The following is a 26,427-nucleotide window of genomic DNA, read 5'->3' as shown; positions in this document are numbered from 1 at the left end:
CAAACGGGGCAGGGCAATCGAAGTTGGGACAATTTACGGAGGTTTCAGTTGCCGGATAGTCGACGACAATAAGGACATGTACGCAGCTAATATGTGTGGAAACCTATGTTTGCGTCCTTTAGCGGAATAAGGAGGATATCCATGTCAAAAAATTGTTCTACTTAAACAAGGAGTTTGATGTTTTTCGCTAGAAGATTGTAGCCTGACTGAAAACAAAACTGCCCTCCCTCTTCGAACTGAGGATGATTTTTGCTAATACTGGAAACCCACTAAGGACTCCGTATCGCAAACAGGTAAATACGCCAGCAAAGACTAGCCGTCAGACATAACGTAGGACAAAGCTGACTTCGTGGAAGTGGCTTAAATGTCTATTTGACAGCCTCTTACATATAAACTTACATCCAGCCGACGCTCAAACAAAAAGAAAACTCACTTTGGTTTACTTACGTAATTTGTAATGTCAGTGTTGTGTTTCTGTTTGTTGACACATTCAGATAGGCCACTTGTGCATAATGAGAATACCTGCTGTTCGGGTTGTTGTCCAGGTCCGACACTGCTGGAGAGAAACAGGCCGATGACCTCAGCTGATGCTTAATTTGATGGTTAGTGGCCACAAAGCAAAAAATATTTAGCTAATACCTCCAATAGCATCAGTTTTTATATATTTTCAGGATCAGAAAATGGGTTATTACCAGATAGATTTTATCTGAGAAGGAATTTGCTTTGGTATTTGGTGCATTTATAAACATATAATAAACATATTAGGAGGAATAGAAATAAGGCAAAGTACTCTTAACACTCAGGGATTTGAATAGATGAGTAAAAAAAAATACAATAAAATTACGAAGATGCTTTTAAAAACATTACATACATGTAGCCTACAATATAGCTGTTTCGGGATAATCTATACAGTTTTATGCAGTATGTGCAAAAATATTAATCAGGAGAGGTGCAAAAGTTGGATTGTAAATGAAGTACACATGGGTTGGTAATGGACACCACTTAACAGAAACTCTACCACACATACATACATACATGTATACATGTATGTATGTATATATATATATATATACTTATTGAGAGAGAGAGAGAGAGAGAGAGAGAGCTTTGTTACAACCACTGTCTGTCTCTTTTGCCAAATTCACTTCACTTTTAGTGACAAAAAGCAGAGGTTATCTTGCAGTATCAGGTTTCTTTGTGTGGTGCAGAATTATACAGTATAAATGACTCATTGTCCACTTATGCTTTCGCTTTGTTCCAGTCACAACTTGATTTTTTTTTTAAATTCCCTTCAGCCAAAAGATTTTAAATAAGCATATTTGCTCTGTCTTGGTCATGCTGTTATCCTGTGGCTAGAGCTCCATGGGCGAGGCCTGTTACTGGAAGCCCAGTGTATTTCCAGTTCGGATATGACGGGCTCTGCTGGTCTGCAGCTGGCTGATAAGATGCCGTCCTCTCCCTCATCACCATCTCTCACAGTCCTGCATTTGAGTAGCCAGGCACACCTATGAAAACACTGCTAGTCTCACAGAAAAGGGAAGTTGCATTCACCTGAAGTCTAGACTCTGAAAAGAGAGCTCGAAGCTCTGAGGCTGACATTCTTTTGAAAGACTGGCTTTTCTCGAGTTGTTGCTTCATATGCTATAAATTATAGCTTGAATCTATGTAATGCAAGTCTGCAGCATGAATCATTTTTAGATTTTAAAGCTTTTTTCTATAGCCCTATTGAATTCCCACCTTTGGTTGTGTTTGTTTTTCCCATGTCTTTTCCTACAGTTCAAGTTATCACTTTTGTTCTGGTCGCTAACAAAAAGATATTGGTATGAAATGTACAGTTTTGAACACTATAGGGTCTACCTAAAATTTGTGAACAGGGAATTGCTTCAGCTTTCTATTTTGCTTGCAGGGCGCGTTCATAGATGAGCATTCAAGAACCGTGTTTTTAAGTGCTAAGAAATATTCTGTAATTGCAGACTTTTTTGTTTCTTGTGTTTGAAAAAAACCTTAAAAGGCTGAGTGATAGAGTTTTCATGTTAGAGGGAACTACGCCCATTTGAAAAGTGTATACATATAAGTCCCATGGTCTAAGACAGTCCAAAAATATTAGTAAACACTCTCCCAAATCCAAAAACTTAAGTGTTAAAACTCAAATTTCCAGTGTTGTCAAGAAGCCTGTAAAGTGTGGAACTGCACCGTTGACAGATATGGAGATATTATGAGCCCACAAATTGGAGTATAGGGCAAGTACAAAGTCCCTTCTTTATGCTGGGTTTATGCCATCCCAGTCTGCCCCAATCCTGCCAAGTCCACATTTCAGATAGTATGCCAGCGTCCTGTAAAGAAAAGAGCGTGACAGGTGTGATTTGTAACACAACAGCGCCGCCCTCGTCATATAATGTTGGTGTTGGCAGCACTTTATAAACTATAACAATGGCATAATATGCAAGAACAATCTTTGACTCTCCTTAATAAAGGGTGGCTGATCTCGTCATCTGTACAGTGGGTAGGAATCCTCTGGACCTCATTATTTTCTCATAATGTGGACATTATCGGCTTCTGCTCCTCTTCTTTGAGTTAGCTGCAAAGTGCTACAAGCTGCTTTTTGAAACCTCACACCCGTCTCATCAGTGGTCCTATCCTGCAGGCTGTCCCTTTTATACAGATATCATTTCGACTCTAGCCACTTTTACACAGAGATTATGTGTAAATATATGGCCAGATCGAAGTCCCCTCTTTATTTCCCCCCTGCGTTTTTACAGAGAACCAAATGACAGCAGCGTAATTCCTGCATTGTGGCATCCCACAATTAAAAGAGGCGTGACATGGAACACACAACAGCATCGGCCTCTAATGTGACATATGATATATGAGTCAGCAATATTTTTAAACAATAACAATGGCATAGCATCTTAATAAGATTCATTTGCCTTCTCTGTTGTCTGACTGCTGATCTCATTGGAGGGCATGGAGCTCATTGTTTTCACTATTTGCGGACATTTGCGGCCCCGGTTCTTCTTTTTTGTATTAGCCACTTATTGCTAAAGCTGCTTTTTAAGTCACCTTGCAGTGGGTTGCAAAAATTAACATGTCGTCAATAAGTCACACCAGTGTCGCCCATGGTCACATTTTCCCGTATTTACATTTTACATGTCGCTACGGCGCTGTTACTTCCTCCTGTCCTGGCGCAAAGGCGAGACAACCCTGTTCCTCCTTCCGGCGATATGACATATTATACAGAATAGTGAGGTGGTATTATGCCATGATATTAGCACCTTGAACTGAGGTGTAAATGCGGCGACCTAGTGGAATTTTCTGAGTATATAGGTACATGTTCTGTTTCTAGATTGAGGACACTACAAAAGAATAAAGCTCATTTCAGTATAAAAAAGAAAACATTTTGCCTTGGGGCCACAAAATCAGGCTCCTATGCTATGTCTATGCCTATGGAGCAGAACTTCTATGGGCCACGGAAATAACATATTAGAATTCTTAATTTAGGTGGTGTTACCCTTTAAAGGAGTTGCACTACATCAAGACTGAAATAGCATGATGACACAGTACTTGTCACCTTTACTTTGGCGCCAGCAAGGTCATTTTGAAATCAGAATTATTACAGTTTGGTTCTGAACTGAGTTTTATTCAGCATTACTGAAGGAGTCTTTTCTGTTCTTTTGGTAATTCATGTTAAGTAGGTTTTTGACCTAACTGTAGCCTGATGTGTGATCCGTGTTTCCTGCCAAGGGCCTCACAAAAATCAGGAAAAACAATTTAGCCATGGTTATGTTTGTAAATGAGGGCTAGTCATGAGAGCAACTGTGATATATTTCACATTTCTTATCATTTAGTCTTTGGAATAGGGTTTGTATTTTGCAAAAGATTTATAACTTCAGAACAATTTTTTTCAGATCACTGCTAGATAATCCATTACCTTTCATTTTAGGAACGCGTGATCAGGAAACACGAAAGGCATGTTCATTATTGTTAGCTTTAGTAATTATACCCTGCTTAAGACAGCAGATAACTGCTCGTTATGGCAGAAGAAAGAAGGATTTGTGGCACCAATCAGATTGGGAACAGTAAGTCAAACTTGTTTCACTGTTAAGGCATGTGAGGCGGCTGACCAGTCGGTCACAGGAGAAGATCCTCTCGTCCAGACTTCGGTTGCTCAATCCTGTCACCACTTCATGCTTGGGATTCCATCAGCTTCCTCTGAGCTTGTGATTTCTCAGAGAGGGGGGTTGTGGGCGGGTAATCAGTGCTGGATGGTAAAGGACAAAACACATCCCTGAAGGGGAGAGCTCATTCAGACTACAACATCTGTGTCTTATAAACATAAAGCACAAAGTTGCTCAATTACTGAGGGATTTTCAGGTTTTCCCTCCTTGCCTACAGAAGGACAGGCCCTGCAGATATTGTGTACCAAAACTGAATAGCATGTGAACATTGTAGTGCCATTTGTTTGTCTGCGTTTTATACAATCTCAGAGCAAAATAATAGTTTTTTTGTTTTTTTCTTTAATTAATAGGCAAAATAAAGCCATGCTATTAGTCACTCAAAACATTCTGAGCGTATAGATATCGCTTTTTATTAATTAGAGTGATAAGAAGTCTAGCGCTTTACCAGAGATGGTTGTTTATGTTGACCTGCGATTAACCGATTCTACTCCCCGAGGCAGTGTGACATCAGTGTGACACTGTTGTCAGAGCTACAAGCCCCTGTGGACCCCGATAGTGCTGACTGCGAAGGTGCGATGGAGATTGTTGTACAGATATGGATCACAGTAAAACATTAATCCTCACACTGGACAGAAACCCACATGATACTAATGATGGAGTGTCCAGACAGTTCGTCTTTTTCCCCCCCTGATACATGGGGGCACAGCGGGCCTTATTCGGTCTGTGTATTTGTGAAATCATACACAGGGAGACATCTCTTTTGTTATCTCCTACCTTTTTTTTCAGAAAAGTGCGTTCTTGTTTTGTTCTAACAGGGACAAGGATCACTTAAAGCAGCTGTACTCAATAATGTTACATTAACAATGGACTAAATGACGATGTACTTGTGAGAGGGAGTCACTTGTAGTGACATACCTACCCGACTGTGCAGTTCACCCCAGTGTTACAGAGCGTTTCAGCATCTTTTATTAAACTGTTTTGGTTTTACAGCTTTCAACTTTACTCATTTGGTTCACTCTCGCCGCATCAGCATCATTTCCACATGCAACAGTCAGCTTTTTTCACCTTTAAAAAAGCTCTAAAAACCCACTATAGGCTACCTTCACAGCACCAGTCAGCTGATTCAGTTGCTGCTGAATCACTAAAAATGTCCTTGAGTGGTTGGTAGAGTGCAAAACAAAGCTAAACAAGAGGGAATATTTGTCTCCAATTCATCAGGTTGCCAGAAACACAGCTCAAAATGAATACTAATGTTTATCATCTGCTGGATGTGTAAATAAGATACTGTTTGCTAACAACTTGGCCATATCATCTATATATGCCCTGTCCTGAGCAGAGAATGAAATCATGCTTCTTCTGTGTGTGTATCTGAGCTTCTCTGTACTTTGTTGTGGTAGATGGTCCGCCCACACAAGCAAGTTAGTGCTTGCGTGGTTGAGTGTGAATGTCCCAGTGGCTAGTTAAATGCCACCATGCTGTAATGTTCTTAAATGGTGGTTTCCACTGATATCGGGACAGTTTTGTCACTCAGGTGTAGCACCCCCTCCAGCTAACACCATTACTACGTAGCTCTTTCAGCACTGTTGCTGTTGTAAGCACTATTAGCGTTCGTAGCACCATTTGCTGCCAGCCATGTTGAAAGCCATGTGCAGACAATCTCTGCATCAGAGATACACTGAATATCATATAGAGCTCTTTTAATGTAATATTACATCAATTATGCATTGTAAGGGTCAACAGATTATTGGCCTGGCAGATTATCAGGGCTGATATTTGGCATTTTGCTGATTATCTGTATTGGCCTTTTATTTTAATGATTGCAGGTATAATGAATTAATGAAAAAGCGCGCATATTACACTCAACCAACACCATGAAAGGCAGTCAGCAATACATAAAAGTGTCAGCATGGGAGGAACTTTTACTTTGTTTTAAATTTTCACCAGAACTTTCTAAAAAAAAAATGCAGTGAACTTGGTGTATATGGTGTTGAAAGTTTCAATTTGATTAGATATTTGCTAAAGGCATTTAAACAAAGTTTTGTGTTGGAGGTTGTTATATCTCAGTTCTAAATTTCAACAGATTTTTTTTTGTGGTAAATACATACTGGTTCAATATCGAAACAATATCGGTGGACGCCTAATGCATTTACACAATTTTACTGCTGCCCCATCAATCTCACCTCAGCTGTCTTTCAGTGCTTTAAGTTGACAGTTGTGGTCAGAGGTGACTCATGCATTTATACTTGAGAGGTGTGAGCCATGACAATAAATACCATTTAATTACCTCCCAGCCGTAACATGAATTCAACTTAGTGTTTCCCTGCCTATTCCAGCCACCTGTTGCCTCATCGTCACACCCCATGGCTCCACCCAGCCCGAGCACCAACAGCAGTGCCAACAACAGCAGCAGCAGTAGCACTGCAGGCTGGGACCAGCTCAGCAAAACCAACCTCTACATCCGAGGCCTGTCGCCTTCAACCACAGACCATGACCTGGTCAAGCTCTGTCAGCCGTGAGTACCACACTTCCTCTCATCATTATCTGCTATCGATCAGCCATTGATTTTTTGGCAGGCTTAGATTTAAAGTTTAGTTTAAATTTGCAGTGGCAGTCACTTTTTGACACACATTTGTAAAAATCTAAATAAAGTGCAAAGTGTAAGATGTAAATATGTCATTTTACATGTGCAACTCAGTGCTAATTGTATTGAAAGATCAGGACATTATTACAGTGTTATTTTTGTTGAAATTTATTGTTGCCTTTTATTCCTTTCTAATAAGCAGATTTTTAACAACAAATATCTTTTATCTTTAAATATCTTCCAAGAAATTATCTAACATTTAATACTCTTTTTCATGAAGAACAGTAGTTTTTAATCATGCAGAGAGGGGATTGAGACACTTATTGATTCGTATGGGTGTCTTTGTGTGTATAAAAAAAATGCAGCGCTATTGTTGGCCTCATTTGAATCTTGAAAACACACGAGGACAGAGCGTATATGATGAGCACATGGGGCAAAACTGCAGGGGTTTCATATATCATGTGTGTGGATAAAGGAGAGATGCTGTCAGTGCCGGGCTCATCCTCATTTCTCTTTGTGCACTGAATGCAGTAAGACCACCCAGGTGCCTCTAAGATTTTATGTGCTTTTTTTCTGCAACCCGTCTTCTCAATGCAATACTGGATTTGCGTCACAAAGCTGCAAATTCATTCATTGGGTGTTAGGAAATATATTACATATTGAAACTGGGCTCAGCAGTGACATTGTATTTTAGTATTTTTTATTTGATGTTATTGAGGATTCAGATGGTTAAATAACAACACTCAAAAATCATTTGAAGATTTTTTTAATTTCTTAAATTATGGATTGATTCTCAAAAGGTTGCATTTTGGATTCAGGAGAGCAACCTTAATGCGGTACTTTCACACTCGTTCTATTTCACAGAAACAATTACTTCACACTTTAGATGTGTTTCTGTATTGTATTGAATGAGCCGTTTGTGACTTCCTGTGTACATTAAGAGCAAACATGCTGTAGCCACGAATGATTTGAGATTGAAGATCAGATGAAGAAAAGATCATAAGGTCATGCTATTTCACCCATTTCAGCATTTAGCCTAATCCCTGACTGGGAAAACACACATTGAAAATCGTCCAGCAGCATATGCAAATAAAGAATTAAAGAAATCGTATTGAAATTGTGATATTAGTCTTAATTTTTGCATTTAAACATTATTTTTTGGGGCTTTTACCTTTATTATGATAGGACAGCCCAAACTTGAAAGGTTTAGAGAGAGGATAACATGCAGCAAATGGCCGAGGCGAAACCAAACCTGCGTCCGCTGCGGCGATGACATAGCCTCTGTACATGGGGCTCCAGCTCTACCAACTGAGCTACTGGGCGCCCCTGCATTTCATTTGTTTAAGGAAAAATAAAAATATATATTTTTGCTAATGTTTGTACCAAACCAACGGGTTCCCTTATGTCTGGAATATGGTTTGTAGGCTGGGGCATCTCAGTATCACCACAATGCTTTATTCATGGTGGTATGTTGTGAGACATTTTACACCTTTACACCATTTTACACAAAAAATTGAAGCTACTTGAAACTGGATATTGCACTTGCCTATATTGAAAATTTGATAATATTTCAATTAATTATGCAGTCCCAATGAAAAAACATGTATTTTGAAAGAAGCTTTCATATATTGTATTATACCAAATTTTGAAGATTTCCTTCTCCGCACCAGTGAGTATAGAGAGTCTTCAGAATGGAAACCACTGTACAGCATTAAAAATGTACAGCAAATGAATTAATTACAAACTAGTTGCGTGGACGAATTCAGAGGCCTTCTTTAACCCCTTGGTTGTGTGGAGCATTTCAGAGGTGGCCTTTGAAACATCGATCGACATTTCTTGTGCTGCATTCAGGAGCCTTTCACAAGCTATTTAAGCCTTCGAAACCTAACCAAATTTGTTTGGTCTCTTGCAGAAACACAGGGTAGAAGTTTTACAAAATGAATTAAAAGTGACAAAAAAAAATGACCTTAAAAATAGTTTTTTTTTTAAAAGGAGAAGGATTATTAGAACATTATCTTGTCATTAACATGTCCAAAAAACTATATTAATAATTATTGTGATTATGTATTTAAAATAATGTTACAGGAAAAAAATGTTTACAAATATGTTTGTTTTTTTTAATTTCAGCACTTTTTTCTGGTCATTTTCTTGTTCGCTTTTGTTTTCATTTATTTTGAGGTAATTTTCTTCTTTTCTTCTTTCTTTTACTAATCTTGATCATTTTTGGGCTGTGTCTTGTTAAGTTGGTCATTGCATTCTCCCCATGTTTTTGAAAGAAATCAAAGCACTTTGCTGAGGTTTCAAAGTGTTAAACAGCTAAATCAGGATTGACTTGTTTTTAAATCCCAATTTGAATTTTTCTTAGACTTCTGTTAGTTTGATGTTACAGTGAAATGTGTATATAGAGCATTTCATTTAGTTTTTAAAAAATAGCAACAAAAATGCACACTGAAATGATTTGGATTATTGACATTCTTGTTTGAAAAAAAGGAGTGGGTTTTTTTTTCACCGATTAACCAAAACCATGAACCAGGCCAGTTTTGAATGTGATAATTTACGTGTTTTCTGAGGCAGTGCTTTGAACATACGCACAAGCATCTGTAAGTAATTCTGTAATATATCTTTGGTGACTTGTGTAAAGCTTGATACAGCGGTTGAGTTAAAAAGAGACTGTTTAACTTTGCACTCACATGGTGGGGATTTTCAGTACCACATGGAAACCACTTCCTGTTTCTCATATTTTTACAATGATGTCATAGATTGTTGCCCAACCCTCCCTCTCTGTGTGTTTTATAACTGGCTCTGTCTGGTACATAATCCTAGCTAACAATGCCTCGCCTTTTTGCTCCTCCCATAGGTATGGCAAAATTGTATCAACAAAGGCCATCCTGGACAAAACTACAAACAAATGTAAAGGTATGTGAAGTTGTTTTTCCTCTCTTTTCAACACCACAAAGTGCCCCGCAGCATTTTCATCACCTCAGGAGAGAATATCAGTCCTACACTGTCTCAGAGAAAATGGTAGACATCCAATGTGGGAAATCTATCAAAACATCAAGTCATTCAACAGCTATGCAGTTGTGTCAGATGATCCGGGCAAGTCAGGAAACAGACAGCCAGGCTGCTTAAAGCTGCCTCCCAGCTCATATTATTTTAAGCCTCGGCTCTTGTCTGTTGGTGTGTTACTGCTGCGGGTGCTTCCTGGGAAGAAGTGCCAGACTCCTCCTCCCTCTGCTGAGTGACAGTGTTGGTCTTGGCCCATTTCGAGTAGACTGCCCATCTGACTAAAGAGGGGCTTACTGATTCTTTCTTGAGCTGATGGGATTAAGAGAGTGTTTTGTCACTCTCCTCTGGATTATACAGATGCTAGTTAATTGATGTCTTTCAGTGAAAGAGGACACTGATAAAGACTTTGACTGACTTTTGAATTAAAACCAGAGATGGCTTTAGACATAACTTTGTGCAAACTTGAGTTTCATAAAATTCTGTAAAGCCATTGCATTTTTAGTAATTTCTGAATTATGAAGAGTCTCATTAAACTTTTAGACCCATTTCTCAGCCGAAAGAGCCCTGGCATATTCACCACAATATAGCTAGAATAGGTTAAATAAAGCAGCTGCAGTAGAGGTCAGGGACTATATGTTCACCCTGTTTGTACCCCCCAGGACAAAGAGCTGACCTGAGCCATGAACGTCACACTGGTATCTGCATCCTCAGCGCTTTTCTGCCTCTACTTCCACACAAACAGGCACAAAAGCTCACATAAATACTCACAGTTAGGTGGCCCTAGAGTATATAGTGCAGGAGTATATACACAACATTGCTGATTCACATAGTAACACACTGTATATGAAGCTTTATAGTAATATGTTTTACGGGCTAATAAACACTCAGCCCTTCACCATCCAGGTGATCGTGCTTTTGCCATCAGGGCCCCTCGGCTTTAGGACAACCTGCCTGAGGAGATGAGGCTTGCCAAATCAGTGACTATTTTTAAATCACCATCTTTAATGTGATGTTGTCTTTTAATTTGTCTTTGAATTGATCTTTTTTTCCCTCAACCCTGCTTTTTATTTTATTTTATTTTATTTTATTTTATTTCATTTCATTTCATTTCATTTCATTGAATTATAGTGGCATAGGCCAGCCCATGCAACCCAGAGGCTCAGCCATTTATTTGTGCTGCCTATAGAATATTGTCCTAACTGTGCGGCTTGTCTCCTCAGGATATGGCTTTGTGGACTTTGACAGCCCCGCTGCAGCTCAGAAAGCCGTGGCTGCCCTGAAGACCACTGGTGTCCAAGCTCAGATGGCAAAGGTGAGGATTCATTACAGTCTAATCCTGATATCACTCCCATACAAGTCACCCAGTAACACTGTTTCTCCCCCATATGGGGAGGCGACCTAAACCTAATCTGTGTGGTATTAAATAGCAGGACTGGAATCCTTGACTGCAGGATGTTTGATCCTTGACTCTGTAGTGACTCTTAACGTTAAATCAAGAAATAAGCATGTGCTGAAAACAGTAGATATTTGTGCATATGTGTTTGTTTATGGAACTTCATTGATGTTTAGCATCATCAAGTGCGTCAATAAATTTCACCAAATTTATTGAGGCACTTGTTTTATCCACAGGGTTGTCGCAGTTTGACAGTCTCAGTTTGCCTGTCAATTGTGCGGGTGACTGATGTCTAATGAATTGTGAGGTCAAAAATGTCAGTTACTTGAGAGTGAGCACATGACTGCATTTAACTGTGGTATTCTAATGAGACATTTTCTGTAAGAACAGCATCACTTTGAGCTGGTAATCTTTCTTCTCTATTCAATTTAAGTGTATTTTCTCCTCTGTCTTATCCCCATTTTTCTCATTTTCCGTCAAGTTTGACTCCTGTTGCATAAATAGTATATTTAAAGGCATACTATGCAGGACTGTAAGGGACTGTTTGTCTAAAACTTTCCAGCAAAAGTGAAAGTAAAAGCTGTCTCTTGTAGGGCTGTAGTAGAAAATCTTGGTCAACTGAAACTCTTCAACCAAGTGATTAGTAGATGTGTTTATTTTGTGCTTTGTGTCTTTGATACATGCTGCTTACAGTCTGGCACCTGATTGCTAACTTTTTATAAGGCCCCTACCTCACCCAAGCACTGTGAGGGTACATGCCCATAAATGTCCCGAACACAGAAAATAAGATGAAAATAAGAAAATACGTGCAGAGGGCAGTCTCAGCAGAAAAATACACCACCACACGCTTCTAGTGGGTCCAAAGTGATGATTGAGGAATTACTTTCGTACGAATGTATGCAATGTTTCTTAGGAAAATCCTGCACAGTATATCTTTAATACGGTGTTTGTGTTAATAATGTGCACATTTGTGCCGGACTACATTCTTAGTAGATATGTTCCCCAGTAATTAAAAGTATTTGGTATTTGCGGCTTTGCGCACATGTGGTTTATGTGTGTACATTTCCCTTCATGTGCTGCATATATTTATCATTAATGGTTGCTGACAGCTCACACTGAAGCTTCAGAAGGGTGTCAGACGTGAGTGGTGCCAAAAGTTAGTCTATAGGGTGTAGAGATTGCTGTTGCTGAGGATGACATAGCAGAGAAATTATCCACCGTGTGCACATACTTCTGCAGTAAGCCTGTCCTGAAGCTGAGAGTAGTCTTTCTGTCGCCTCCTGTCATTACACGTATGTTTACTATGTGGCTGAAATATTATTTTACATAACCCTTTAAAACCTGAGCAAATTGGTTTGATTTCTTTCAATAATTTGGTTTGATTTCTTTTCAAATATTTGGAGAAGACAACAAGCAACATCAGGAAAAGGAAACAAGACATGGCTCCAAAATGAGCAAAAAAAATTTCATTATCATAAAGATAAATACTTTTAGGTAATTTTCTTGTCACATTTTACTCATTTCTTGACATTTTTGTTACATTTGTTGCCAAGTTGACCCCCCGCCCCATGTTTTTGAAAGGAATGGAACCAACCTGCAGGAAATAAAAATAAACCGATTTCTCTGCTTGAGAAATTTGGAGTTATAATAAATTGTCATGCTAAAGGAATAGTTTAAATTATTGCTGTATTGGTGACCACTGTGACAGTCACGGCTAATAATACACTAGAGATCCGGCTTTAGTTTTTCACATTGGAGATTTTCAGATGACTTTAAAGTAGGACTGAATTACTTAAGGCATTTTCTGACATCAGAAGGGAAGTAAATAATTGTGTGTTGTTATGGTAACAGGAACCAGTCGGGGGAAATTAGTTCCCATACAACACTGAGCAAGAACCCTTGGCCTCATTTCCCTGTCTGGGGATCTGTAGAGCTTCTTGACATGCCTCTGTGCACCCATTTTACTTTTTTAATTAAAATAGAGCAGCTCCGAGGGGCATGCTGAAGTTTAATCTTTGTATTGTGGAAGGTAAATGCCATTATAAAGTGTGGGCCTTTCTCTCCAGCTTGTTTGGGCTTAATGGACTCTCTGACAAAGGTCCTTTTCCTGTTTTTTTTTTTGGGGGGGGGGGGGTTATCTTCACAGCCACCCTCAACGGGCTTTCTCTCATTATTATTTCAAAGGCAGGTGGTGGGAAGTGGCCAGATAAGAGTTTCTCCTCTTTTTTACCATACGTTATTTCAATGAATGTCATGTGATACTTAATTATGTGCTTAAGGGCTTCACTTAAAGCACATTTGTATAAGAAGTTATCTACATAGGCAGCATTGTACATCATGGAATTCTTTTAGATGGTTTTATCAAACTGTGTGGGTGGCATTAATAGAGGAACAGCATTGTTTTATTTTGTTTCTTTTGACTGGAAAGTGGCAGTCTAATCTGTGGATCAGCGGGCTAAAAGTGAACAGAGGAAGTGAAAAAACAGCACTTGCTCATCCCTCATTACCACAGTTGTTAGCGTCTTTAAGGAAGACTTTTAAAGTCGCAGCTGCTTCAGTGGAGCTGCTGAGTGGCCAGCAGATAAGATTGAGGCTGCAGTGGGCACCCATAATTTGTCGATGTGCTAGATTAGTATACCCCAGTTAAGTTAATAATGAGTATTATTCTAACTTTATTTATGTAGGTCATTTAAAAGCGTATACAAAAGAGTATACAAAGTGCTTCGACAAACAAAGCAAAGCAGGAGCAAGAAGAGTTTTTAAGGCCAGGCGAGAGATCTGAGGCAAAACCACATTAGAAGAAAGACAGATGATAATGAAAATTAGAGACAGAAACAATTAAAAAACAAAAGTAGCAACCCATACCAATAAGTGTAAATACAATTAAAAAAATATAAGAAGTAATAATAGTAATAATAATAGAATTAAACATGATCAGGACAGAATGAAAGAAAGATATATAAAAAAAAATAAATATATGAATTAAAACAGACAACATCACATTAATGCAAGTCTGTAAAAATGTCTTTTTGAAAATGATTTAAAAGAAGTCTCTGAGTCTGCGAGCCTTATGTCCTCTGGTTTTAAGCCTGGACTTTGGAATGGCCAAAAGGGCTCTACCCGAGGATCTAAGGTTGCGAGCTGGCTCATATGAGGTCAACATTTCTGTTATTAGCTTTGGGCCAGACCCAGACGATTTTTAAAAGTGATCAGTAAAATCTTAAAATCAATTATAAAACTAACAGGGAGTCAGTTAAGTGAACAGTTAAGTTAAGGTAAAAAGTGTACAGTGCGACCCGTTGGCTTAATTTTCGTTGGCTGAAAAATGAAGCCAACATAAAAGTGCCAAAAACTGCATTTCCTCAATTGACCACCAGGGGCTGGCTCCAAAAAGAGAGCAAAATCATTATAGGCCCCATGTTAAAATGCCCAGCTTAACAGCAGAAATATATATGTTACAGCCCAGTTTTAAAAACACTTCCAGTCTCTATAGCTAATTTCAACCATCATGATAACTGTTCAGGGGCAGAATTCTTTTTGTAACTCACCCGTTAACTCACGTTTTGTCAAGGCCCAAAGTTACTCACATTTAAGGGCGGGACAGTTTGAATGGCCTCACCACAGACTATGAGTCAGACCCACCCCTGGCACCAACCTCTCATTCAAATATCATTTCTTCCCCCCCCCCCCCAAAAAAAGATGGAGACACCCGAAATGCCAAACTCAAGGCTTCAAAACGGCAGTCCAAGAATCGATAGGTTACGGTAGCTATGTCCATTATTTGTACAGTCTAGATCACATCATTTTTACAGCATCCTGTCCTCTCTGTCCCTGTAGCAAGGAGAAGAGTAACACCCCTCCATCAGCCACACCTCTTCATCAGCTCTTCTTCCACAAGCATGCGTCAGTCACATCTAATGACTGACTGATGGGTGTTGAGCCATTCAAATCAAGTGTCCCTGCATTTCTCTGAGCTTCTTACTCACACATACAATTAGTTTTCTTTCTTTCAAATTTCAAGTAACAATAGAGTCCGTTTTAAAACAGAGGAGCTGCTATGGCTGACTTACTGCACCAATAAAACATTCAGTTCACCCTCAAACTATCTTTGAGTAAGTCACAAGCATGATTTCTTCAGGAATAGAAACAATAAAGACTGGGTCAAAATGTATCTTTCATGAAGTAATGTATAACAAGAGAAAAGAAGCCAGCTTCCTGTTATTAACAATTCATCAATTGCCTAACTGGGAGGTCATTTAGGGGACACCTCACAATATAAATGCTCAGCTCTGCCACCAAAGGCCTGAAAGGTAAAGCACGTTCAGTCAGTGAGTTTGTTGCAGCGCAGACTGTGGCTCATTCGTTGCCCTCTGTTTCTGAAATGTAGATTTTTCTGTCAGTGTATTGCTTTTAGTAATCCAACCTGACCCTGTAGCTGAGTCTGAACAACACGACGCTGATGAATATTAATGGTGAGAGGCCTCTCCCCAGGGACTCGTAGCCATGTCTTATGTTTCTGCTGATGCTATTTAGATACAGCAAGAAATCAGCTGAGCCTCAAGCCACTGTGGGCTGCATGCAAATCTCTATTTATCACTGCTCATAGTGACCCTTTACTGCCTGAAGCCTCTAACAGAGACAGACAGGAAGAAACCGAGATAAGCGGAGACTTGTTAACCCCATTACTGATTTCCCTATTAGAGTGCTATTAAATGTTTAGCCATTTCCAGGCATAAATTATACATGGAATTGTAAGGAAACTTCTTCTTCCCTCCTCTCGTCCTCCTTGTTAGTAAAGCCAGTGTGAATGTGATACCACAAAGGAATGTATTTGTGTTTCCCAGGTGCATTTCAAGCATTTCCGATAGTGTTATTGCATGACCCCTGGCTTCCTCTTACCCTTTTTCGCTGTATTTATTGTATTCTCTTTCTTTCTTTTTTTATACAGCAACAAGAACAAGACCCGACAAACTTGTACATCTCCAACTTGCCTGTGTCTATGGATGAGCAGGAACTGGAGAACATGTTAAAGCACTTCGGCCAGGTCATATCCACACGCATCCTGAGGGACTCTAGTGGAAACAGCAGAGGAGTGGGTTTCGCAAGGTCAGATCTTTGTGTAAAATATACTCCTTTCCCACCAAAATTAGCGTATGCACGCGGGTCTTTCAAACACTGAAACACTAAATCAGCTAAATATTGGTGCTTGATGGCAATCCCACTGGAACACACAAGTCTGCCTTTCTGTCAGCTTGTGTGTGTGTGTGTGTGTGTGTGTGTGTGTGTGTGTGTGTGTCTGTCCGTCTGTCTGACTGTCTGTCTGTGTATTTGGGGGGCTCTCCAGGCTTTGATTAATCCTTTGAAACCTGGAACGACACCGCAGGAAACCTGAACAAATTGGTCTGATTTCTTTTGAAACATGGCTAAAGACACTGAGCAACCACATACTTTATTACACTATGCAATTAGTTAGGGTTAACTCTATGAAACCAGAGCAAAGTAACATGATTTTCTTTACAAATATGGAAAGAAGGCAATAAGCAATAAAAGAAGAAATTGCCCAAAAATTTGCAAAAAATTAGTAGCAAGTACAAGAAAATTACCTGTTTTTTTTAAAATAAAAAGCCAAAAAAATATAAATGATGAAGTAAAAGTGCTTGAAAAAAATTCTGTTACATAATTTTAAATATGTAATTATGATAATTATGAATAAAGTTTTTCCCTATTTTTTTTCTTTTTTCCCCTAGCATCTATAAAAGTCTTTTTCTAAATTTACTAAATTCTTGCAAAGAAAATCCCGCCAATTTGCTCAGGGCTCAAGGTTTAAGTACTTGTGAAAGGCATCTGAAAGCAGCACGAGAAAGATGATGTCGTTTCAGGTTTCAAAGGGTTTGCCTCATTTAGTATTTGCAGATCTATGAATCTGCAAATTAGCCTCGCCCTTCAGCTGCTCGCCTGCAGCTTGAGCAAACTTGCTCGCCTCGTAGAACATGCAAACCTCTGACTAGTGAAAGTGAAACTTATTTCCCAAAATACCCATATGTAGCCTGACTTCTTCTTTGATACCCTTCGTTTTACGTAGCCTTACAGGATTGGTATTTTAGGTTTGTGACATAACAAACCCTGGAAGAATAAGTGTTTTTTTAGAGAGCCATTGGTACACTGTGTACCTGAGGAGAAAATGCTCAGCCATGGCTTTGACTGCTTATTTTGCTCATGATATGTCTTGTAGCAAATCAAAACATCATATGAACATGTTAAAGGTATATAATGCAGTATTGTCAGTTACTGTCTGTAAACGCGCTCGCCATCAAAGGTAGAAAAAGCCAATGCTAAAATTTACTCTCGTTTGGTGTTTCACCTTGCTATATTTGGATGCATGTGGCTTACGGTCTGGCACCTGGTAGCCACCTTTTTATAAAAACTTGACCGTGCTGTGGAGGTACAAGCCCAAAAACATCCAGAACATAGAAAATCAGAAGAGCATAAGAAAATATAGGCTCAGGGCAGATTCTCTGCAGATAAATACACCGCCACACACTTTTAGTAGGTGATGACTGGTGATGAAGTGATGGCTGAGAGGGATTACCTCTGTATGAGTCTATACATTATTTTTTAGGGAAAAAACATGCATAGTATATCTTTAACAAGGTTAAAAGCTTGATTTTTTTCACTGGAGCGGAGCTTTGAAATGTAATTGATTTGGCTGATTTCTCATCATAAAAGCCCCATGACTTTCAAAGCAGAAAGGGTTTCATTTCTAAAATTAATACCAACATAAAACCACATAGCTATGTGTCAAGAACAAGGTGGAAAGAACACTTCATGTGTGGACAAATGGAAGCTCCTTGAAGAAATAGTTTCACAGTGACTGGGTGATATAATTACAGTGGATTCCACTAGTCATACTTGCACAACCTGACATTTGACTGACATACCTGATAGGTGAGGCCAGGGTCATGATTGACAAAACACAAATATCAGACTGAATCACACGCATGTGCGTGTGCACAGGTGTGCAATAACAGGTCTGTGTGGCCTGCACTAAACATGTTAATTACGGCATATGTGCACCATGGGCTTGCCGTCTTTTATGTTGAACCACGTCTTCCACCCACCTAAAAAGGAAGCAGTTCTTGGAAAGCACCTGCTCAGTGTTGCTATGCTCTCTGTGTGTCTTTTATAACTGCAGGATGGAGTCAACTGAAAAATGTGACGCAGTCATTTCTCACTTCAATGGAAAGTTTATTAAAACACCTGCAGGTGTTCCAGGTAAGATATGCAGTGTTATATCTTATATTTGCCGGCATGCTCTGCAGAGATTTAAATGCAAATGAAATGAAATAATACGTGAAAGAAAATAACAGAATTTGTCTTATAATGACGGTAATGTGTAGAGTATTAATGAGCGGTGTTGTATAGGCAGGATGAAGTGATCAGCTGGCTGATTTGTGCCTCCAACAGGAGTCAGTGAGTCTGCTGCTCATATATACACTCAGCCTGAAGTGGCAGAGCACTGACAAAGAGAACGAGAGAGAGGGAGCTGCTCTGTGTGGCCTCCACTCCCTCTCTAAGCTTTTTAATTGGATTATTAGACTGAAATAGTCTCTGCTGGTCTCGCCTCCTTTAGGAAGGGGAGGGGATTACAGCTCCACAGCTGCCAAATTAGATGTCTGCGTTCCCAGGCTGGCTAGTAAATGTGCACTCCCTGGCTTAAGGGAGTGAGTGACTGTATAGCAAGCAATAACAGACCTGTGTGTGTTTGTGCGTGCGTGTGTGTTTGTGCGTGCGTGCGTGTGTGTTTGTGTGTGTGTAAGTGAGAGAGAGAGAGAGGGAGAAAATATGTTTGTATGAGGCAAAGCTTTTATTTTATTCTCTAACCACTTGTGTCTCTTTAGCACCATCCGAACCTTTGCTGTGCAAGTTTGCTGATGGTGGACAGAAAAAGCGACAAAGTCAGAATAAATTTGCCCTGAATGGTCGCGGTTGGGGAAGAGACAGTGACTCCAGACTGGTAAGTGGTGATGAGAACCAATCCACAATAGTAATAATAAAAAGAGAAAAAGGGTAGTGTGGCCTTTTTCTCCCTATGTACATATTTATTATAATGTATTGTCAATTGTTTTATCACCCTGAGTGGTGAAAATGGTGAACCACACCTGCCATCATAAAGATGCACATCCCATTGGTGTGCATTATGTATAAATATAGTTGTGGGTTTGACTTATTAAACATTTTGATCTGACAAAGATTCAAGAAGAATTGAAAAAGGTTGTCTTAATTTAACTTTTGCAGCATGGAGGGCAGGCGTTACCTTTTCCTTACGTATGCTGTTTTTTGATTGCCATGCACCTATGTGATGTACATGTTATTACTGTCCATTAAATCAGGAATAATAAGGGACACATTTCAGGTGCACGCACAAACATGATGGAAAAACTAGAGGAACTTAAGAGTGACTTTATTGTTTTTTAGTGTTGCTGAAGAGTCATCTAAAGCAGGGGTCTTTAATGTTTTTTAGGCCAAGGACCCCAAAGCTGTATAAAAACATATATATATATATAAATCTATATATATATATATATATAAAAATATGAAACTGAGTTGCACTTGAGATATTTCTCAGAATATTTTTGAGTCTTGTCTTGTCTGCACTTGCCTGTTGCTGCCTATTCTGTGTTCACACTACAAACGACACAGCAACAGGCTACAAGTCATTTTCAATGGAAGAAGGCGACACGAAGGTAAAATCTGACACCAGATGCTTGTCGTTGGGACAGTCCTGATGTGCCATAAATCAAAGTTGAGCTGGTCTCAACTTTTTTAGCATTCTAATGATGCAGTGAAGCATCGGCCAATCATATGTTTTTGTTTCTGGCCTAACCCTGTGCTAGCTTTATGTGCACGCAGGGATGCAATGGGGCGACAAAATGTGATCTTAATATCAAAAGTATCAATATTTTTAGCAGACACACATGAGCCTTTGATGACATAACTCCATTACAAGCACATTAGAAATACTTCAGCCTTAATGTAGTTGGTCATACTGTTGCGTTGTCACTGACAGTGTGAACACAGCAAAAGTCAGCTGCAGTTTTAGCATGACTAGGTGAGTTATCCTCAGCCTGTGCATCCGTGGTGTCTAAGGTGGACAGTGTGTGAGAGTCTCTTGCACAAAAAAGTGGCAAAATGATTTACTGTGGCTCACAAGAATGTCCGCACACATGGAAAAATAATAATACAGATAATTGGCCACGAGTACATCAATGATAGCTAAGCATTTCACCTCACTGTTTTGGATAAGTGCCGCACAGTGATTAAGTGTCAGCTGGCTCACATGATTTCACAAGGATTCATGTGTAAATGTAAGAGTTAGCTGATCATTAATGTTGTGTACTGTCATTTTTTCATAAATAGGCCAGTTTATCTTTGCTAATATGTTGGACTCATGTTCATGTGTATTTTCAGACATATTTTTATTTTTTGGGGGAAAAAGTACTGAAATTAATCTCAAAATAAATGAACTAACAATAATTTGGGGGTCCCCACTGGTAACTCTGAGGACCTCCTAGGGGTCACGAACCCTGCTGAAGACCCAGAATCTAAAGGACTAAATCATAAGTATTGTTTCTGTCGCTCACAATTTTTATTAAGTTGTAATCCTGGTTATGTTTCCTGCTGTTCATCAGTAAATCTTCTGTAGTCAAGACCTGCCCTCTTTCCAGCTCGGTAGATGCGCAGCAGACTGTTGTATGGTGATGTTGTGTTGGTCTCACATGCTTCAGTTTGGTTGCCAAACCAGTTGCCTTTTTTTTGTTCACAGGCTGGAATGACACTCACTTACGACCCCAGTGCAGCTGCTATGCAAAACGGGTAAGCTTCAGCTACAAATTAGATTACACTCACGTGGTCGGTATATACTTCATTGTGCTATAATTTGTTTAATTTATTCTGTGTCCACAGATTTTTCCCACCAGCATACAGTATTTCAAACAGGATGATTGCTCAAACGTCCATGTCTCCTTACATGTCTCCGGTTTCAACATACCAGGTTTAAATCCTTCTTTTCAGTGCTGAATATGTGTAGCTTTGATAATGTAACACAACAAAGAGACAGCGTTTCATTCATCAGTTTTTTACACTTAGCATTTGTGTTTGTAAACCATGTGTCATCAGGATCCAGAAACTTGTCCTCTGGGGCTTCGGTGTGGGTTAGATGTGTGTCAAAGGGCACGGCGGCCTTTCATTTTTGTTGCCGTGCCAGTCACAGTAGCATGTGATCTCTTGATAGCAGCTGTACAATGCCAGTGTGTTTACAGAGCGTGTTTTTGTGATGTTCCAGGTGCAGAACCCATCCTGGGTGCCTCATCAACCCTACATCATGCAGCACCCAGTAAGAACAAAATCCTCTCATCATCGTTGTCTTCATCACAACTCTCTCTCCCTTTTTTTTGTTTTTGTGCCATTTAATCGCACATTTCTCTCCGAAACTGAAACATTTTTCTGTAAACAGACAGACACAATATGGGATAGTAGTAGTTACACATAAGGTGACACTGATCCTCGAGGATTTGCAGCACTGAAGTGTTTGTATAGGAACGTAAAAACGACTGCTTTGGAGAGGCAATGTGAAGCTGCGTATTTGGTGACAGATGCCGAATATTTTATAACAGATGGGTTCGAATTTAGAGAGAAGAGTCCTTTCTTGCTTTGAAAATGAGCCAGCATAGATGAGAAAACACTGCTAGATGCATCAGGCCAGCCAAGATGCTTATAGACAACTTGCTCAACTTGTGACTATTCACCTTCTGGTGTGGGCATCAGATGTGAAGTCTGAGATTACTCAGTTTCTCTTTGCCTGAAATCCAGCCCTGCAAAGCTCATTATGTTTTTTACATCCAAGATGTTAGGCATCATACTTGTGACATTTGATCATCTTTATTCAATGTGCCTTTTGAGGAGTATATTAGTTTTACAGAACAATTTTTCCTCAGTGACTTTGTGTGAGCGCAAACTGCATACGTTCCTCTCATCTGCTCACGCTTCTCTTCCAGGGTACTGTGCTATCACCCTCTATGGACCCGTCTATGTCACTACAGCCTGCTTCCATGATGGCCCCTCTTGCACAGCAGATGAGTCACCTCTCTCTGGGCAGTGCAGGAACGGTGAGAGGACTCTGCATGGGATCAGAATTGAGTTCGCACTTTGTTCCTATTTTAGAATGAGCAGTTTAAAGTGCTTCATTAGAGTTCTTTGTACACAAAAGGATCATTTGTATAGCAGTTACTCACCCCGTATTACATTACTTTTTTCAAGTAAAAGCAGTTTTTCTTTCATTCCTTGACAGTTTGTGACAAATCCAAGCACAGAAAATTTTTGTTTAATTGAATTTTAGCAATAGCAAAACTATGTCAAAACGCCTGTTTACAAATTTTCACAGAACTCTTGTAGTAAATGCTAAAGTCTCATTCATTCAGTGATATGTTCAGTACGCCGCAAACACATGCATTTTCTCCAAACCTGTACTATTTAAAAGACTTCCACAGATCCACAGTCTTTATAGTTTTGCATTTTTCATTAGTTTTTATTTTTATTTTTGTTTTTTAATTCAGTCTAGTTTCAGTTAGATTCCTGAGTGAGTTTCTCCTTTCATTTTAGTTTTTTATTGTTCTGAGAATTCATTTTAGTTTGGTTTTTAATTAAAATATGGATTGTATTTGTCAGGGGAGAAATTTAATAAGTTATCTTAATCTTATAATTTTTATTTCAGTTAATTAAAATGTTTTTTTCCACACCTAATTTTAATTCCTGGTTTAGTTTTAGCTGACTTTAATAACCTTGACAAACAGTCCCACAGAAAAATGAGTAGTGTGCATGGGAAAACATGTTCGTTTGAACTCACTGGAATGCATAACTGCACACACCAGCTTGCCTGGGCACACTGCTCGTATGTGAAAGTGCTTTGAATAGTAAGTTTTGAGTGAAAATGCATGTAATCAGATATTTTTATACAGTTTTCGCTGTTTTAAACACTGCCGTATTTACTTCAATTCATCAAGAATTTTGTTTGTTTACTATGGAGGCACAGATTGAATGCAACAAGAGGTGAATAATAGATAAACAAATGATAATTTTGTTGGTGAAATATTCCTTTAAAATGTAAACTATATAGATCATGAACACGCTGTTTATATGAAGCCACTTTTCTCTAATTCACTGTGCAGTTTATGGCCGCCAACACAGCTATGCAAGGAGCATATATCCCGCAGTATGCACACATGCAGACATCAAATGTTCCTGCAGAGGTGCGTGCATTAACACTGTTGCAGCATGATGTTTGTAAAGCGTTGTGGTCATTTGAAACAGCAGCTCATTGTTATTTTACCCTCTCTTGCAGGAAAATGGTGCACAGTCACAAGTGGACTCATCCGGCAATCATTCCCCATATTCCTACCAACAAACCAAGTAGTGCTGAGGTAACATTCGGGCAACAGCTAAAACAATCATGTCTACAAATGCAACGGATACTAAGGATCTTTTCACTTTTTTGCACAGGTTCTGCAAACGTTTAAGTGAGACTATTTTTGGTAACATTTTCAGAGAGAATATGAGTTCATCAAATGATACAAATTATATATAAAAAAAATTGAAAAAGTTTTATTTTCATACTAGAAAATGTTTATTTTTTACCAAGGATTGCCACAGGATGCAAGGAAGACTCATGTGACCAGTTGTTCAAAGTGCATGACAGTAAATATGTTTTGTTAATATTTCCAGATTTTTTCTTTTCTCTGAAGACTTTTTTCAGCCCAACCTTTTGAAAGTGATGTTTTTGTGCTTGCTGTGTGAGTGTTGCTATGGTGAAGTGTTACGTGTTGTTTTCTTGTAAAGTGATTTCTCTTAGTACTTTAGATTGATCTTGCTGTCTGATTCAAATTTGCCTTTATAGTTTTGATACAGAAGTTGTACAGACCACCACAGAGAGCAGTAATAAGCAAAAAATGCTGAGAGCTATTGCCTTGGGATTGAGCTATGTAGGACTTTTTTTTAAGTAAATCAACGTGTTTCCCCTTTCAAAACTGATAGAAATGTAGAAGACACCTCATCTGAGGATCTTACTGGATGTAATATTTATTTAGTATGAACACCTTACATGTTTCTGGATGTTGGAATGTGTTACCTTTTGAATCTTGCCTTTTTGATCACATGGTATTGTAGAATAGACGAAATTGAATTTGGTGGGGCGGGGGAATGAGAAGGGGCAAATGTGTTTTGTTTGTCAGTGTTTTTGTCTGATGGGGTGATGTTAATTGTTATTTTGACGGGGTGTCTTCTTCACTTTCATTTAAAAAACCAACAGCAAAACATAGACTTAAGATTGTGCAAGGAAAAAAACTCATCAAAGCCTTGTAATAGAACTTCGGCAAAAAGTTCAGCAAGTCGGGGGATGAAAGGAGATGAATATTGCACCTCGCTCTTTGATAGGAAACAAACAGGCACTTTCAATTGTAGTTTACATCACCAAAGATTGTGAGCTAGTACACTGAGGAAATCATTTGTCTCTTTAACCAGGACACAAGTGACTCTGCAAGTTAGATTGCAGTTTGGACAGTGTGCCTTTTTTGTACAATTACATTCAGTTTTCATAGTTAATAGTCAAGTGCGGACACACACAAGCATGAAGGAAGGCCTGGATCCAACAAGTGCCACAGATTAATTTCATACTTATGGAAAAATGCAAAATTATAGTAAGATTAAGCTAAAGGGATAGTTTACCCAAAACTTAAAAAATGCATATCTTTACTCTAACCTGTAGTGGTATATATATGCTTAGATGTTTTTGGTGTGAGTTGCAGAAGGTTGGAGGTATCCACCATAGAGACGTCTGCCTTCTCTCAAATATAATGGAACTAAATGGCCTTGAGCTTATGGTGCTCAGGGCCCCAGAAAATACATTTGAAAATTTCAATAGAAATATCTCTTTACAGAAATCATGACCAAGTTACTCAGGATAAGCCACAGACCTTGTTGTGAGCAGTTTTAATGTCAGAATTTTTTTCTGTCTACCGAACTAAACCCATCAATTGTATCACTGCACAGAAGAAAGCATGCATCTGCCACCAGCGCACCACTGAGTTAGCTAATTTTATAGCTCAGCGAAGGAGGATGCCATTAATGTTTACATTTCGTGCACATTGCTCTGTGACACAGTTTGCGAGAGTAAAGAAGAAAGGATTATCTTGAATAACAGGGTCATGATTTCTGGAAAGTGGCATTGCTGTTGAGTTTTTCAGATGTGTGTGTCTATATATATATATACCCATCAAATATATATATATATATTATATGTCATCCAGTTACATTATATTGTAGAGAAGGCAAACATCTCTATGGTCAATATCTCCAACACTCTGCAACTCACACCAAAACAATCTAGACTAATAAGTAGCACTACAAAATATGTATTTTTTACTATGGGGTGAACTGCCCCTTTAAAAAGAAAATACATTTTAATTATAAAAAGGACAGCGTTATTGCCTTTTTTTAAAAGAAAAAAAAAGACAAATTATGTTTTAAACATAGTGGATTACAGCAGGCTTTTTTATAATGGTATCCTCCAGTAAGCCTGTGATTCGACCTGGTGGTCCGTCAGACCAGTTATCTACCTCAGAGTTTTCTTTCTCCTCTGTACTAGGTCGGGTTAGCAGGTCCAGCCCGCCCTTCCAGACCAAATGCCACGCTCAGGAGCTGGCCACACACAGCTGTTTCCTTATAGATTGTTTTGAATACTTTTTGATTTCCTTCAAACCTTTTTTTAAAATGATGTATTGTTGTAATTAATTAGAGGGGGACGGCAACATGTTTCTACTCACATTCACACATTCAGTTTCATAGTTTGAAAAGAGCTGCTGCTTTCATGGCAATAGATTCCAGAGGCTTATTTAAGACGTTAAAGACCAACAATGACAACAAAGCCTTGTGGTGTTCACTGGATCTGTGCTCCTGTAAACAAACACGTTTGATGCTTTGTTGGGGTCGAGACAAACCCGCAGCAGCATGTCCTCTGTAGTTAAGCTCGGGTGTGCAAAAAACTTAAAGGGCCGCTGTTATTATACTTGAGATTTCTGTGTAATGCCTGAGACTGAGAAGTAATACTGTCTTGTGAGGTTAATGCTGCTAGTGGTGTCTGAACCAAGTGCCATAGTATCTGGGTCAAGAGTTGCAGAGGTGCACATAAGAAAAAATTGCTCATATAAGTAACCACCATGTTG

The 26,427-nt window shown here is 39.0% G+C and overlaps 1 protein-coding gene across 1 annotated transcript; it reads left to right on the top strand.

The window, feature by feature from the left end:
• On the top strand, window positions 1-25,462 carry LOC121948996 (RNA-binding motif, single-stranded-interacting protein 1). Its single transcript, XM_042494580.1, has 13 exons — window positions 1-293; window positions 6,509-6,687; window positions 9,614-9,672; window positions 10,983-11,074; window positions 16,104-16,261; window positions 18,348-18,427; window positions 19,054-19,169; window positions 20,979-21,028; window positions 21,119-21,206; window positions 21,498-21,548; window positions 22,210-22,320; window positions 23,380-23,460; window positions 23,553-25,462. The coding sequence occupies exons 1-13, from the start codon at window positions 243-245 to the stop codon at window positions 23,622-23,624; spliced, it is 1,188 nt and encodes a 395-aa protein (XP_042350514.1). The 5' UTR covers window positions 1-242; the 3' UTR covers window positions 23,625-25,462.
• The last annotated feature ends 965 nt before the right edge of the window (window positions 25,463-26,427 follow it).

Source organism: Plectropomus leopardus, chromosome 10 (assembly GCF_008729295.1).
Source record: "Plectropomus leopardus isolate mb chromosome 10, YSFRI_Pleo_2.0, whole genome shotgun sequence".
In the NCBI taxonomy this organism is placed as follows: Eukaryota; Metazoa; Chordata; class Actinopteri; order Perciformes; family Serranidae; genus Plectropomus; species Plectropomus leopardus.
This window is presented reverse-complemented; position numbering and strand designations above follow the sequence as displayed.

Bases quoted from the DNA above. Each gene is read 5' to 3' on its own strand.
- LOC121948996 (XM_042494580.1), top strand. From the start codon at position 243: ATGATTTTTGCTAATACTGGAAACCCACTAAGGACTCCGTATCGCAAA. The intron at 9,673-10,982 runs GTATGTGAAGTT...TTGTCTCCTCAG, and splicing joins AACTACAAACAAATGTAAAG to GATATGGCTTTGTGGACTTT. The intron at 18,428-19,053 runs GTAAGATATGCA...GTGTCTCTTTAG, and splicing joins AACACCTGCAGGTGTTCCAG to CACCATCCGAACCTTTGCTG.